We start from the raw sequence: 17,087 nt of genomic DNA, 5'->3' as shown, positions 1-17,087 counted from the left end.
AATAATAATGATAATAATAATAATAATAATAATAATACTAATAATAATAATAATACTAATAAAAATTGCATTTATAAAGCACTTTCGTTCAGCAGAATCTCAAAGTGCTACAGAGGGAAGACAGTCCAGTAAAAAAATAAAATACTGTAACAGGAATAAAAGATTATGCGAAAATAAATAAATAAAAAAAACACAGCATATATGTCAACATGTTCAGAAGACAATTCAGCATTGAGAGCAACTTTTTATTTCCAAATCTGTCATATCTGATGGATAGTCAACCTCCGTACTAACACTAGTGGCACTGAAATCCCATCCACAGTAACTCACAACAACTGGGGAAAGAAACATACAGTTGCAGAAAAAAATTATTAGACCACCCCTTGTTTTCTTCAGTTTCTTGTTTATTTTAATGCCTGGTACAACTAAAGGTACATTTGTTTGGACAAATATAATGACAACAACAAAAATATCTCATAGGAGTTTAATTTCAGAGCTGATATCGAGCCATTTTCCATGTTTTTTTTTTTTTTTTAAATAACCAATTCCCTTAAGTTCTTACATCAATAGCTATAAAACAGTGCTTTTAGGCATTCCATGTTTTCTTCTCTGTCTGTTTTAGTCACATGACACACACAGGAGTTAGTACTTGATTGCATAACCATTGTTTTCGATGACTTTTGATGGTCTAATCATTTTTTCCGTGACTAAATCCTGGGAGTGTGTTTAGAAAATCAAGGAAATGATTTCAATCGGTCAATTCAGCAGCTAGCCAGCATTTTATTGCCAGTGTCATGGAGACGGTTGAGTCAGTGAGGGACAGGAGGACACTGGACAAGCTGCTCTCCATTATGGACTATTCTTTTCGCCCACTTCACTGGACTGTAGAGGGTCAGTGGAGCTCTTTTTTTAACAGAGTCATCCAGATCTGTTGTCAGGGTGAACAGTACAGGACTTCATTCATACCGTTCTCCATCCACCTGTACAACAGCTCACCCACCTGTAACAGATACTCATACATTTACATTATGCACCTTAGTCACATTCATACCTGTACGTATATAGTGTGTATTTACTTCCCTTTTCCTGATTGTACATATGCAAATGTTGTATTTTTCCTGCTTTATTAGTGTATTCTATTTATATAATTTATTGCTTTTTATCTCTTCACACTTACTTTCCTTTTTAGATTTATTTGCTAGTGTTTTTTTTGTTTTTTTTCAAGAGTGTTTTTATATGCAACCGAACTGCTGCAACCAAGTAATTTCCCTTGTGGATCAATAAAGTTTTGTCTGTGTCTATGTCTACTTAGATTTGGCTTTTAGGCCCCAAGAACATCAATTCCTGGAGATATTTTACATATAATTAGAGGGGTGTGATGAATAAATGGTGTTCTGGCTTTTTGGGAGGTGTGGTAAATGTATGCAGAGAGGCATGTTAGTGTTTGTGTCTCAGTGCAGATTGAGTTGTCTGCCTGAACTGGCTCACAGGCTTCATTTATAATACATATATGTTTATTTGAGTGTATTCACAACATAGTGGATTTATTTAGCAAGGTGGATGTGATCTAAGGCAGTGATGGGGTTTTTGAATCAGTATAATTTATAATTGCATCACATGCATCATCTGTGACCTGATAAGACAAAAGTACAGCGTTAGCTTTGCCTTAAAGCACAGATGTCAAACATGCGGTCTGGGGGCCAAATCTGGCCTGCCAAAGGGCCCAATCCGGCCCATAGGATGAAATACACTAAGATATTAACAATTAACGATGTAAAAATCATTTTAATTCAGGTTCCACATACAGAACAATTGATCTCAATTGGGTCAGACCAGTAAAATGTTATCATAATAACCTGTAAATAATGAAAACTGCAGATTTTATCTTTGTTTTAGTGTAAAAAAAAAAAAAAAAAAAGTAAAATTACATGAAAATGTTTATATTAACAAACGATATTTTTCCAAAAAATGTGAATAACCTGAAAAAATATCAACAACCTGAAATGTTTAATGAGAAGTACATGAAATTTCACTAATTACCTCTGCCAAGGAGGTTATGTTTTTGCCAGGGTTTGTTTGTTTGTCTGTCTGTCTGTTTGTCTGTCCGTTAGTGTGCAACATAACTCAAAAAGTTATGGACAGATTTGGATGAAATTTTCAGGGTTTGTTGGAAATGGGATAAGGAAGAAATGATTAAATTTTGGTGGTGATCGGGGGTGGGGGGGCCCATTTCCAACAAACCCTGAAAATTTCATCAAAATCTGTCCATAACTTTTTGAGTTATGTTGCACACTAACGGACAGACAAACAGACAGACAGACAGACAGACAAACAAACAAACCCTGGCAAAAACATAACCTCCTTAGCGTGGGGGGGCCACTGATCAGCCTTGGCGGAGGTCTGCGCTCTCCAAGTGCTTCTAGTATTATACCTGTTACTAAATGTTTTGTGTATTTGTAATAGTAATGTAAGTTGTAATGCACACGTGTAAATGATAAACTGATAAACTGAGGCAGAATATTGTTAAAATTACACTTGTTTTTCTTAAGACATTTCAGGTTTTTTAGATTTTTAAGGAAACGTAGATGTAAATATTATCATAATGTAATCTGACTTTTTTCACTGTTATTGTTTTACTGGTCCGGTCCACTTCAGATCATATTGGGCTGAATGTGGCCCCTGAACTAAAATGAGTTTGACACCCCTACCTTAAAGTATAAGTAAAAAAACAAACTGTCTATCTTTTTTTTTACTTAAGGTAACTTTAAGACTTTAAAGTGACAGTATTTGATGTCTCTTTTTGATTTGTCATATTCTACATTCACACTCTGCCCCCATTTCTGGTGGTAAATCAATAAGAAAAGATGCTGGAGAAAAAAACTGAAGAAGCAACAGAATAGCCACCTGTTCTGACTGTATGTAATGATAATCTAATGAAGAAGAGAGAGTGGATTACCACTGACTAATGTGGAACAGCACTAATGCAATTAATGTACTGCTTAGTGTAAGTCATTAGGCATCACTTTATTTTTATAGCAGTTTTCCAAAATAAGGTCACAAAGTGTTGAATAAAACCAAACATTTTCCATCATAAAAATCCTGTTAAATTATGGAAGAGAATAAAATCTATAGATAAGAGTAAACACATAGTCAATAAATGGCTGCTCAGAGTAAACTGAAGCCTGTCATAAATGTAAGAGTCTGACAACATCAAAAATCTAATGTGCGTGGATGTAGAAAAAAGATCTGATGAGACATCCACCCCTGTCACCACCTCAAAAGTCAACTTGATGAGTGTGTATTGTGTAGTTGTGTGTGCGTACTGAGGGTTAAGCTTGTGTTTGTCACCGCCTTGTGCTTGTGCGACTACATTTGTGTAGGTGGAGCAGGAATCCTCCATGGGTGGGATGGTGTTCTGTTTGCAGATACTGCTCTGTGGGCTTATATCACATGCACATGGGTGTTTTTTATGTACACAGTTCCAAACTAAAGGCAGACAAAAGACAAAATACATGTCTACATACAGTAAAAACAGAAGTCATCTCCATGTCATAGTCTGACTGATGGGTTTATTTGCTTTTGCGTCTATCAGGGCTGCCTCTGCTGGTCCAGAGAACCATCGCTCGGACCATCGTCCTTCAGGAGACTATTGGGAAAGGGCGGTTTGGGGAGGTGTGGAGGGGCAAGTGGAGGGGAGAGGATGTGGCAGTGAAGATCTTCTCCTCCAGGGATGAGAGGTCCTGGTTCAGAGAAGCAGAGATTTATCAGACTATCATGCTACGACATGACAACATCCTGGGCTTCATCGCTGCAGACAACAAAGGTGCTGAGATACACTGACCTAACATGTGGCAAACAGGGCCGTTTCTAGCTTCATGGGGGGCTTAAGCAAGATGCTGTTTGGGGGCCCCTAGTTTGTGAAATTACAGTCAAGAGATTCCTAAACCCTGTAGATGGTCTACTAAGACACCACAATTTATTACACTTCCTCAACAAAACAGGCTACAGTTAAAATTAAACATCTTAAATTGAGCCACTCAGCAAGTTAAACTGATAATAACTATAATACATGGAAAACAACAATCCTCTTTTTGTCAATCAATAAAACAGATTTTCAGTGTTTGTAAAAAAAATGTTTACTTTAAATAAGAAAACACAACTTCTTTTTGATGCCATTATGGTGTTTGTTTAGCTTAATACTCTCGCTAACAGGAATGGTAGGTGGGTAGCTGTCAATCATTCCCATTGTACCTGTCGGCACATCACTAACTGTGTGACAGTGCGGTCCAATGAATGTGACCGTATAATGCGTCAAAAACACCAGCCGCAGCTTATGATTGCAGTTTATTTTCATTTATATCCTATGTTTATTTTTTAAGCATATAAGGGATTTAATAAACACATGAGATAGCTGCAGATAAAGACAGAACATTTTAATTTTCCTCAAATGAGGCTGAACATGCAGCTTTGGGGCCCCCTGGTGGCTTGGGGGCCCGAAGTGTTTGCGTAGTTTGCCCACAGCAAGAAACGGCTCTGGTGGCAAACATACGAATTTGTAGGATGAGTGAAGTGCAGAAGTGACATTGAAGATTTTAATGGTTAAGGGTGTCCAACTCATTTTAGTCCAGGGGTCATATACAGCCTAATGTGGTCTCTAAAATAAGAGCATAATAACCTATAAATAATGACAAATCCACATGTTCTTCTCGGTTTAATGAGAAAAATGTACAATTATACTATGAAAATATTTACATTTACAAACTATCCTTTCACAATAAATTATGAATAACCTGAACAAATATGAACAACCTGAAATGTCTTAAGAAATGTAAGTGCAATTTTAACAATGTTTTAATGTTACTAAATGTTTTGTGTTTTTGATCCACTGTGATCTAGAAGTTGTGTGAATAATAGGCTTAGACATAATGTTGAAATTGCACAGATTTTTTCCTTTAGAAATTCCAGATTGTACATGGTTGTTCAGATTATTCACATCTTAATCGTGTAATTTTACCTTTTTCTCACTGAAACACAGAGAAAAAAATTGTATTACTATTTAAAGGTTATTATGCTTATTATTTTACTGGTCTGAGCCATTTGAGATCACATTAGTTTGTATGTGGCCCCTGAACTAAAATGACTTCAACCCCCCTGCACTAACTTGTCTGTATCATGACTGTGTTACATTTCTGAAACAGCTCTTCTAACTGAAACTGTTTTCTGTGTTATAGACAATGGCTCATGGACTCAGCTGTGGTTAGTGTCAGAATACCATGAGCATGGATCTTTGTTTGACTACCTGAACAGGTACACAGTCTCAGTGGAAGGAATGATTGTTCTTGCTTTGTCCATCGCTAGTGGACTGGCACATCTTCATATGGAGATTATCGGCACGCAGGGTAAGAATATATATATTTATATTTCCTTTATTTAACAAGGTAAAAAAAAAAAAGCCTCACTGAGTCAGTAAATCTCTTTTTCAAGTGTGACCTCGCCAAGAAAAGCAGCATAACACACAGTTTCTGACAAGACAAGACATAAAGAACACATAATACAAAAACTTACATCCGATCGTTACAAAACAATCATTTGTGCAGGTTCCTGTTCAAAAAGGCTTTTTAGTCTCCCACCTGACCCAGGACCACCACAAACTGACTACACTCTATGTATTCATCATAACGTACTCCATGTGTCATCCCCCCCCCCCCCAGTCTCTCTATATCTCTATCGCTCTCTCTTTTCTCTTCCTTTACTCTCTCTCTCTCTCTTTAACCCCAACTGGTCAAGGCAGACAGCCATCCTTCAGGAGTCTGGGTCTGCTCGAGGTTTCTGCCCGTTAAAGGGAAGTTTTTCCTCGCCACTGTCACCAGTCACAAGTGTTTGCTCCTGAAGGATTCTGTTGGGTCTCTGTAAACTTAATTTGATTCTGATTTGAATTGATAAAGCACTTTGTGACTCTGTCTGTGAAAAGTGCTCTATAAATAAAATTTACTTTACTTACTTACTTACTTTAACCCTGTAAAGCCTGAACCATTAAATCATTGACAGAAAATTCCAGTTCTTTGAAACTGGAGCCTTTACTGGTCCTTCTGAACAACCCCAATTTTTTTTTTCAAATATCAATTTCCATGTATGAGTTTAAATTTTGTATCATATTTGATACATCAGGTCTCGGTGCTCAAATATTATTATTTTTGAACAAACAAAAACATAATATAACACAAACATGTCTAACAAAATGGTAATTCCCCTTCAAAATTGGCAGCGTTCTGCCTCCTTCCTTATTAGTGACAATCTTGTAGTGTCACTGGCAAGGCCTCTGGTGAACGAATGCCTCTCTCCTGGTGGATTATCTGTGTATTGCATGTATTTAATTGTATACATCAGGTTTTTCAAGAAAAAAAATATCTCACTGATCATGTAGAGGGCTTCAAAAGTCATGTATCAAATATGATACATTTGGCGCTATAGGGTAAAAACAGTTACATTGACCAAGCTCATTGATTTCACGCTCCTTTAAAATAGCTTTAAATTCAACTTAAGTAATAAGTTCAGATAGATTTAAAGGGAGGGCACCCATGCAGAGGGGGCAGCTACAAAGAAATGACACTATTTTCATTTTCAGTTATTTTTTTTATTCTTTTCTGTGTAGATGTTGTGGAATTTAGTGAACATTTACCATTGTGAAAAATGTTCATACACAGTAGATTTGACCTTATTTGTCACTTATTTGGCTCCAGGGAAGCCTGCCATCGCTCACAGAGACCTGAAATCTAAAAATGTCCTGGTGAAGAAGAACGGCACAGCGGTCATCGCAGATTTGGGTTTGGCAGTGAAACATGACTCCAACACCAACACCATCGACATACCGTCCAACCACCGAGTCGGAACCAAGAGGTCGGGTTCATACCAGAGATAAATGAACACATATTAAATAGAAAAGTTTTTAGTATTTTTGATTTAAATTAGCACAAATTTTAAATTGCTTTTTAATTTTTAGACTAATTCACCAAAGTAAAGCCTTAAATCATCAGTGAGTGGTGCCAGTTCTACTTTTTTTTTTTTTTTAAACTTTATTTTTCTTATTTTACAACAAACATGGTTAAACATACATAGCACAAACAGCAGGAGAAGGGAGTCACAACTTACATAGGAAAAATAATAAATGATTACATGAATAAATATGTATTCTCACACAGTGTAGTTTTACTTTTTTGAGGATGTACATCAGCAAAACTTACAGAAAAGTAACATTTTAATCTTTCTTTGGCAAAACATCCACATTAAAACTGATGTTCGGAACTTCTTTTTTGTTTTCTGTTGCGCTGAATGTATGATGGGCCTCATGATTTTAGTTTGAGAGAAAACTGGGCACAGATTCACAACAAAGAATAGATTACAAAAATAAGCGCTGACCATTTTGTCATTAGGCCTTAATCATTTTGGCTTCTGCAGGTACATGGCCCCAGAAATCCTGGATGAGACGATCAATATGAACAGCTTTGAGTCATTCAAACGGGCAGATATCTACTCGCTGGGCTTGGTGTTCTGGGAACTGGCCCGAAGATGCTCCATCAGGGGTACCGTAAATGACACAAGCACACACTGATTCAGCCACCTTCACTCGTACGACTATCTGATTAGATACGTCAGCGCACTAATAGTACATATGTAACACCACTGACTTTATGTGTCATTATGTGCCAAATTTAATGTAGTTTATAGCCTTACATCACCTTCTCACGTCATTTTATATAGTGTAATATACAGTAATGAAGGCATGAGTCAGGAAAATGTCAATCTGCATTATTTCCACAGGATTACATGAAGATTTCCAGCTGCCTTATTACGACCTGGTGCCTTCAGATCCATCCATCGAGGACATGAGGAAGGTGGTTTGTGAGCAGAAACTGAGACCTAACGTTCCCAACCAGTGGCAGAGCTGTGAGGTGAGCCATGATACTGATAATAACACACCAATAATGTGCACGTAAATGAAACTAAAACAAGTCTTTTCATGCTTATGATTTAATGATAGAGTCTGAATTTTGGTCAAGAGTTCTGGTTTAACCCATAAAAACCCAAACAGCCATCAGCGACACAAACCATCTACAGATATAAACTGTTTAATACCTGCTGATCCACTAATCCTATCAATATATATAAATAATTGGCGTAAAATGCAGTTTGTCATCTTTTCATGGTCATCACATATGACCCATTTGGATATTCAGAGGTTCCATAGTGAACGTGGAAATAACGTCATCTTCACCAACATTGATTCACCAGTAAAACCCATAGAGTTGGATCAATGACAGAGGATGGAGAAACTTGTTTTTTTACATTCAGTTTACAATAACTTTGCTGAAAAAGTCACTTTTTCTTCTTTTTTTGTCTGTTTTGATATTATTAAGTTTGAATTTACTCTGAAGTTTCATGAACATAGATAGATAGATAGATAGATAGATAGATAGATAGATAGATAGATAGATAGATAGATAGATAGATAGATAGATAGATAGATAGATAGATAGATAGATAGATAGATAGATAGATAGATAGATAGATAGATTTTATTGTCTGTCACAAGTGACAGAAATTCTTCTTTGACAGGCTTATATACAGCATCGCACTAAAAACACAAACATTTCAACAAAACACATTAAACCATGCTAGAGAGGAGGCGGGGTGTGCAGTTAAAAACAGCAAAGTGCTCATTTTAGATCATTCAGTATAGTTACTGCGGAGGGAATGTAGTATTGTTTATAGATGTTCTTCTGGGCCAGTGGAACTTTATAGCTTTAAATCCCTTTTAACCCTTTCATGTATACTGGTCACTACAGCGGACACTTATTCTACAGCTGTTCTCTTGTATATTCATGTATTTATTTATTTTTTTTTTACATATATCTTTATTAAAGTTTTAAGACATTACATATCGTTTCTGACATGAATTGGTAACATTGTGTAGATCTCCCCTGAGTGTAATAGTTATAGTTTTCATGTAATTATCAGTAAATGCATGTTTCTTCGCTTCAAAAATTAAATGCATGGTGTCAAGCTGAGTGGACATTTTTGCAACTTCATGAAAAATAGGTTCCTAAGAATGTTTTTTATTATTATTACTTTTTTTTTTTTTTAATGTATTTTTTTTTTGTACTTTTTAAAAATTTATTTATTTTTCATAAGAAAATTTTCAATCGCACTGTTTTTTACATGCCTAAAGAGGAATAAAAACACTCAGGAAAAAAATCTTGATTAAGGTTCTCATAATTCGTGCATGAAAGGGTTAAAAACTCATTTATTTAAGATTGCTTTTAATGTTTAATCTTAATGTTTAATGTTTAACTGTTTTATATTCATATACCTGCCTTTTGCACCTACTTTTAATTTGTTTTTAATACGCCTGTTTCTGTTTTTATCTGCTGCATGTAAAATGTCTTTGAGATATTGAAAAGCGCTATACAAACAAAATATATTATTTTTATTACTATTATTATTATAGCGTTTGCCTGATGGCAGCAGAACATCTACATGATCTATGAATAAACAAAGGAAAGTACATAATTTACACCAAAAAATGTGAGATACAGAGGATAATATTATGAAAAAAAACTGGTGATAAATCAGTTAAGAAAGGTAGAAATAGACACAAAAAATCATTTGGGAACTGCCACAAAAGTAGCACTGGGTCTTTATGGGTTAAACGTGAAAAAATAAAGGAAGGTCCGCACAACCTGTGAGCTCCCATGTTTGTTTTCAATACAACTGATGGCAAATAGTAAATATGGAGATGGAAAATGCAGTCGGTGAGTGTATGTTAAGTTTGGTGTATATTATATGTTATATATTATTTTATATATGATCACGGACAGACAAAAGATGAGTAAATGTAGTCACATCCTTGAGGGTGTAATGTCGCACAGTGACATTATATTGGGGTGGTCACAATGTGATTTTGAGATGAATGACCAAAAGACATTTTACATGAAATGATGCATTGATGAACATGATACAGTTGTTAATATAGTAAAAAAACTAACAAACCTAAAGCTTTTTTTTTCTTAAGTTGGTCTGTTTTCCCTGAGTCCTGACAAATCTACATTCACCTTCAACTGAGCTTCATTGTTCACTTCTAGAGCGGCACTGACATGACATTCCATCATAATGTTTTTTTTTTTTTCTAACTTCTACTTGCACCTTAGTTTCAGATTCAGTATGTGCAGACATTCCACAGTCTGCATATGTGGCTGAAAATAAATCCATAAGCCTGCTGAAACCTCACAATCTGCAGAAACCTTCATAGAGATGCTAAACCTCACTGTTTCATTTGTCCACAGCCTGGTCTATGATGCCATATTTTGTAGCAAAAAGATCCCGGACAAGCCCCCATATTGTCATGACTTACATTAGCAAGGACAAAACATGGAGACCAATATCAGTTCCAAAAGTAAAAATTTATTTAGTTAGAAAGAATTAAGCATTTTATTAACCCATAAAGACCCAGTGCTACTTATGTGGACGTTCCAAAATTTTGTTTTTTCTCTATATTTAAATTTTCTTATGTGACTGATCACCATTTATTACATTATCCTCTGCGTTTTGTGGTTCTTCAGTGAAAATCAGATATTTTCTTATATTTAATTTACTGATCATGTAGATGTTCATATAAGCTCAAATTAAAGTTGAGGGTTATTATATCAGAAACAGAAAAAACTGAAGAAAAAGTGACTTTTTCAGCAAAGATATCATATCATAAACCCAGTGTGTCCATCCACTGTCACTGATTCAACTCCATGATCAATGTTGTAGAACACAGGTGTCAAACATGTGGCACAGGCGCCAAATCCGGCCCGCCAAAGGGTCCAATCCGGCCCACAGGATGAATTTGTGAAGTGCAAAAATTACACTGAAGATATTACCAACCAATGGTGTCAAAATCATTTTAATTCAGGTTCCACATACAGACACATACAGTCCAATTAGATTTCAAGTGGGTCAGACCAGTAAAATATTATCATAATAACCTAAAAATAATGACAACCCCAAATTTTCTCTTTGTTTTTTTGGTGTAAAAAAGTAAAATTACATGAAAATGTTTATATTACCAAACTATACTTTAATAAAAAATGTGAATAACCTGAACAAATATGAACAAATGGAAATGTCTTAAGAAAAGTAAATGCAATTTTACCAATATTCTGCCTGTTACTAAATGTTTTGTGCGATTGTAATGCACGTGTAAATGATAAACTGATAAACCGAGGCAGAATATTATTAAAATTGCACTTGTTTTTCTTAAGACAATTCAAGTTGTTCATTGTTATTCAGATTTTTAAGGAAACTTTGTAGATGGAAACCTGATCATAATATAATTTGACTTTTTTCACTGTTATTATTTTACTGGTCCGGCCCACTTGAGCTCAACTTGGGCTGAATGTGGCCCCTGAACTAAAATGAGTTTGACACCCCTGTTGTAGAAGATGACAGTGTTTGCATGTTTACTACAGAGCCTCTGAACGTCATATCTGATGACCATGAAAAGATGACAAACTACATTTTACACCAATTATTTACATGTATTGATAGGAACAGCGGATCAACAGGTATTAAACAGTTCACATCAGTAGATAGTTTTGGTTACCGGTGGCTGTTTGGGTCTTTATGGATTAAATAGTAAGTTCATCAATACTGTGTTCCATGTGTGGATATGTGAACATGTATTCTATAAGAAAAAAGGTATAAGATGACAAAATAGCAACAAAAGTCCAACCAAACTAAACAACTTATGGTAGAGACTGACTTCCTGCTCAAGCACCTCTATATATAGAGAAGTATTCACAGACATCCAGGTGTCAGACATCCTCCCTGAAGGACCAGATACCTAGTTCCTCCAACCAATAAAACAGAAACTGGTCCTGAGGGTTGTCACACATCTCAGTTGCCGAATTTTGTGCAACTGACACAGTAAATATATACTTTCTGTTTGTTTGTTTTTTTGTACTTTTTAGGGGCATTTTATTTGTAATGACCTTGTGATGTTAATTATCTTATAATCTGTCTGTCAGAATTACTATAGGGCAATACAGTCCTTATTGTGGGGCAAAAAAAAAGTTTTATCAGGAGTTACTCACACCAGTCATTCATTCAAACCCTCATTTTATACTATTTTATTTATAGCAAAACCCAAAGGGAGTGCACCTGAAAGACCCAAGTTACATGAAAGGTTTAAACAGAAACACATCAAATTCACAGCATAGGAATAATTACACATCTGTGACTTTTTCCATCCAACCCTCAGGTTCGTGAGGCAGAAACAGTGACAGGAAGTCATTTCAGACCTCTTGTTAGTTGGATGTGTCAGTATTGAGTTCAGTTTTAACCCACTGCAGTATGGTAGAGAGGCTTCCAACTGTGTCTGATATTCTCATATTTTTACCACTTATTTTTGGCCACAGTTAAAAAAATAAAAAATAAAAAATAAAAGAGTTTAGGCAAGCTTTATCTGCTGTAGCTCAGTTTCCTGTTATACATTATCCACATATAATCTATAGTTATCTATGTACAGTTGTGGAAAAAATTATTAAACCACCCCTTGTTTTCTGCAGTTTCTTATCCATTTTAATGCCTGGTAAAACAAAAGGTACATTTGTTTGGACAAAGTTTAATTTCAGAGCTGATATCTAGACATTTTCCATGATTTTCTTGATAATAACCAAAATCACTTCAGTTCTTACATTAATATCTATGCCATTGTACTGACAAAAACAGTGCTTTTAGGCATTCCATGTTTTCTTTTCTGTCTGTTTTAGTCACATGATACACACAGGAGTTAGTACGTGATTGCATAACCATTGTTTTTGATGACTTTTAATAATTCTTCCCACGACTCTATCTATCTATCTATCTATCTATCTATCTATCTATCTATCTATCTATCTATCTATCTATCTATCTATCTGTCTCTCTCTCTCTCTCCGTCTCTCTCTCTCTCTCTCTCGCTCCATCTATCTCTCCAACTCTCTCTCTCCTTCTCTCCATCTCTCCATCTCTCTCTCTCTCTCTCTCTCTCTATCTATCTATCTATCTATCTATCTATCTATCTATCTATCTATCTATCTATCTATCTATCTATCTATCTATCTCTTTCTCTCCATCTCTCTCTCTCTCTCTATCTATCTATCCGTCTCTCTCTCTCTCCGTCTCTCTCTCTCTCGCTCCATCTATCTCTCCATCTCTTTCGCTTTATCTCTCCATCTCTCTCTCTCCTTCTCTCCATCTCTCTCTCTCTCTCTCTCTCTCTCTCTATCTATCTGTCGCTCCATCTCTCTCGCTCCATCTCTCTCTCTATCTCTCCATCTCTCTCTCTCTATCTATCTATCTATATCTCCATCTCTCTCTGTCCATCTATCTCTCCGTCTCTCTCTCTCTCTCGCTCCATCTATCTCTCCATCTCTCTGTCTCTCTCTCTTTCTCTCCATCTCTCTTTCTCTCCATCTATCTATCTATCTATCTATCTATCTATCTATCTATCTATCTATCTATCTATCTATCTATCTATCTATCTATCTATCTATCTATCTATCTATCTATCTATCTATCTATCTGTCTATCTATCCATCCATCAGTGACATATTGGCTTCGATATAAATCACACTGTCTTATTGTTCATATACCAGGCGCTCCGTGTAATGGGCAAACTGATGAGAGAGTGCTGGTACGCCAACGCTGCTGCTCGCCTCACTGCCCTACGGGTCAAGAAAACAGTGTCTCAGCTGTCTGTCATCAAGGACGTCAAAGATTAAATGGATCTTCTGCCCTGCATCAGCACAGTACCAGAGACACTGGACAGTCCCCTTAACCTGCCCAACGCTGCCCTCTTCAGGACTCGACCGAACTGTTCACCCTCACAGACCATTTTCAGGTTGTTGTCGGTGCCAAAGTACATGTTGGAAGTGTGTCCGAAGACGCCCGAACCAAATGTCTGAACTTTTGATAGAAGAGCCATATAAATAATAAATGTACAGATTATTTTGCTACCTCAGATATTTAAGTGCCCAAAGCTTGAAGTTGCACATTGTGATGTTTTATGTGCCATATTTTGTAGCAACACAGTCTTGCTGAGTAGTTAAAGTGCTCAATGACAATCATAACATATACTGCTCAGTGTTGTATATAAATAGTGTGTTCAAAGCTGTGACTCTCCCAACATCATACACAAGTAAAAAGGTCCGTAAGATGAAGATAAGTAGGTTTTTACACTGATCTAGTTTGTTATGGTAGCGACGCAGCATGGCTACATGGATGGCAACGATGATTGGTTTATTAGCTGACCGGTTTGGAACAATTCCATTAACTTCTGACTTTTGATCACTACTGCCACCAATGAGTTCTAAATAAAGTGAAAACCCCTGAGGTAGAAACATTAAAATCAGATTCATCAGAGCTGCTGTAAACCCAAAAAGCAGAGTGTTTATCATTATAAACATTTGGATTTTAGTGAAACCATGACTTTGTGTGTTGTGCCACCCTTTGGCCAAACTTAATATTTTCACCGTCTGATTATTGGGGATTGCAGATTTGTCAGGTTGGCACATTTTGCACAATTGAAGCTGTTCTTTGTTAAAAGGAGCTGCTCCATGAGAGATGAATGTGAGATTTTTGACAAACAAGGGGTCATTTGTGAATATATTCATGCCAGAAACATGTTCAAATCAAATTAGACACTTTTAATGACGCCATAGAAAGATCCGAAGTTGATTTCAGTTTCATTTTAGCGTAAGTTTGACTGAAATATACATCGATTAGTCATAACATTATGACCACTGACAAGCAAAGTGGAATTTTTTTTCTTTATCTCATTACAATTAGGCAGCAAGTGAATATTTAGCCCTAGAAGTTGATGTGTTAGAAACAGCAAAAATGAGCAAGAATAAGGATCATCACTGGTTTAAAGTGGTTAGTATTTACCAAAAGTAGTCCAAAGAACAATCAGATCTCAATCAATCAAGCATGTATGGAAGCAGAACATTATCACCATTTATTTAATATTATGTAGGACCCCTTTTTCCACAAAACCAGCTCTGACCTGAGGCCTAGACTCCATAAGACCTCTGAAGGTGTGCTGTGGTATCTGGACCAAGATGTTAGCAGCAGATTCCTGAAGTCCTGGAAGTAGAGAACTGGAGCCTACATGGATTGGATTTATTTGTCCAACACCTTCCACAGATGCTTAACTGTCCTCAGATTTGGATGTCCTGCCTTAGTCCATTTGTGGTCAGTACTTAACCCTGCAGACCATGAGCACTCAACAAGACCTGTAGTTGTGGAGATATTTTGACCCAGTCATCACCGTTATGATATAATATGTCACTCAGTTGCTTATGTTGCTCATTTTTCCGCTTCCAACACATCAGCTTCGAGGACTAAATGTTCTTTTGCTGTTGAATATATCCAACCTATTGTCATGAAATAATCAATACTATTACCACTTCTCCTATCAGTGGTCATAATGTTATGGCTGATTAGTGTAAATATCAAAGGGAAAAATAATAGCAGGTTTTAAAGCAATCATAATAACAACAGAAAAGCTTAATGTATGGGGATAAAAGAGGGTCATGTAAGCATTAAATCAGTGCAGGTTTAAACATAGGTGGACACATATAACACAGATAAGCCTTGTTGTAACAGGCTTAGAGGAAATGCGCGCAGGTAAGTCTGTACATTGTGAGTGCTTGTGTTTGTATCCAGGTATGTGTTAATGTTTCATCAGATGTGACACAACCCTGTATTTAAGGATGTGCTGTATTTCAGTTGTGTTTGTGAATTTACCCCGTCCACTATGGCTTTTAGTTCATTTCTAACTCTTCATCCTCAGTTCATGTTACTTTGGTGTATTTCCTATTATGAATGTTGATTACAGCAGTGTTGCCTCTTCATAAATAAGCTAATGTACAGAAGCCTGTTGCTCTATCGGCAAATATTAGTCCACTTCCCATCTTGTAAAGTGTATTTTATTGTCAAACAAATGATAAGTCGACTTCAATCATGTATTTATGTGACTTTAAGTTGCTAATTTCTAATATGTTTATTTACATTGTAGCTCAGCCTTTGTCATTGAAAACTTGTTTGTATAGTTTTATTTTTTTATCTGATGTTGGTTTCAATGCTGAGCCATGATTATCTTTTGCCCGTTGTGCCGTATGCTTTCTGTTTCTCTAAGAATCAGATGGATGGCACTGAAAAATTAAACGTATAAAAACATTAATTCCAAAGAGGAGTGATCACCATGTGCAATTCCTGACTGTGTCTTTTTTATATACATATGTATTATATGACAGTGACTATTGATGATGTAACACTGCTTCAATACTATAAGGATGACTCCCTCCAGATTCTTAGATCCAACATTTCAACATTGTTAAAGTGTTTTATGTTGTTGCACAGATGTTGATTTCATGCCATTGCATTGCATCCTTGCACTATTTATTCTGTATAGTAATAAGTGATATAAGTGGGTCAATAAAAACACTTTTTAATGGAGTGTACTAGTGTCAGATGATTATTTTCTTAATAAAAATGCGCAAGGATGATTTAATTCTGATCACATAAGCTTCAGTTTGAAAGTGCTGGTTCTGCAGAACTGTGCTCATTACTGCATGTAGGACAGAATTTCCCAGTCCCTTATCTGAAGCAGGTCTTTGTACGCTCCTCAACAAACTTTTACCTTAACTGACATGAGTCATTTCCAGTTTCTGCTCTGCCGCTTTTTTTTTAATTGTACACAGCGCATATAATCTCGATATGTCCGTTAGACAGAGGAAATAAAGCTGTGACACAGAGGCCATCAGCAATACCTGAATGAGTCAACACTGAGATTCTGCTGTGCTGCTGAAAGAAGAACACAAGAAAAGTTTCCCCTGTGAAATCAGAAATCAGAGAATAGAATAGAATAGAATAGAATAGAATACAATACAATACAATACAATACAATACAATATATAAAGTGTCATGAGATAACTTTTTTGTGATCTGGCGCTATATAAATAAATTTGATTGTTTGAGTGATTTAATTGGTTTTCCACTGT

The 17,087-nt window shown here is 36.0% G+C and overlaps 1 protein-coding gene and 1 long non-coding RNA gene across 2 annotated transcripts in view; one reads left to right on the top strand and one right to left on the bottom strand.

The window, feature by feature from the left end:
- The window catches only part of acvr1c (activin A receptor type 1C), a 43,763-nt gene extending 27,221 nt beyond the window's left edge, over nucleotides 1–16,542 (top strand). Inside the window, exons 4-9 of the mRNA XM_030124266.1 lie at nucleotides 3,593–3,823; nucleotides 5,232–5,399; nucleotides 6,741–6,897; nucleotides 7,456–7,580; nucleotides 7,819–7,949; nucleotides 13,680–16,542. Of these exons, the coding sequence (XP_029980126.1) occupies nucleotides 3,593–3,823; nucleotides 5,232–5,399; nucleotides 6,741–6,897; nucleotides 7,456–7,580; nucleotides 7,819–7,949; nucleotides 13,680–13,805 (938 nt within the window). The 3' untranslated portion in view covers nucleotides 13,806–16,542. The remainder of the gene's footprint in view (nucleotides 1–3,592; nucleotides 3,824–5,231; nucleotides 5,400–6,740; nucleotides 6,898–7,455; nucleotides 7,581–7,818; nucleotides 7,950–13,679) is intronic.
- On the bottom strand, nucleotides 16–15,642 carry LOC115411963 (uncharacterized). The gene is made up of 3 exons (XR_003934291.1): nucleotides 15,581–15,642; nucleotides 9,535–9,539; nucleotides 16–37 (listed from the first exon to the last, which is right to left on the bottom strand). It is a non-coding gene; the product is annotated as an uncharacterized LOC115411963 (long non-coding RNA).
- Nucleotides 16,543–17,087: the final 545 nt, after the last annotated feature.

The sequence above is a fragment of the Sphaeramia orbicularis genome, chromosome 21, assembly GCF_902148855.1.
Source record: "Sphaeramia orbicularis chromosome 21, fSphaOr1.1, whole genome shotgun sequence".
In the NCBI taxonomy this organism is placed as follows: domain Eukaryota; kingdom Metazoa; phylum Chordata; class Actinopteri; order Kurtiformes; family Apogonidae; genus Sphaeramia; species Sphaeramia orbicularis.
Note: the sequence above shows the minus strand (reverse complement) of the source record. Positions and strands in the feature narration are given on the sequence as shown.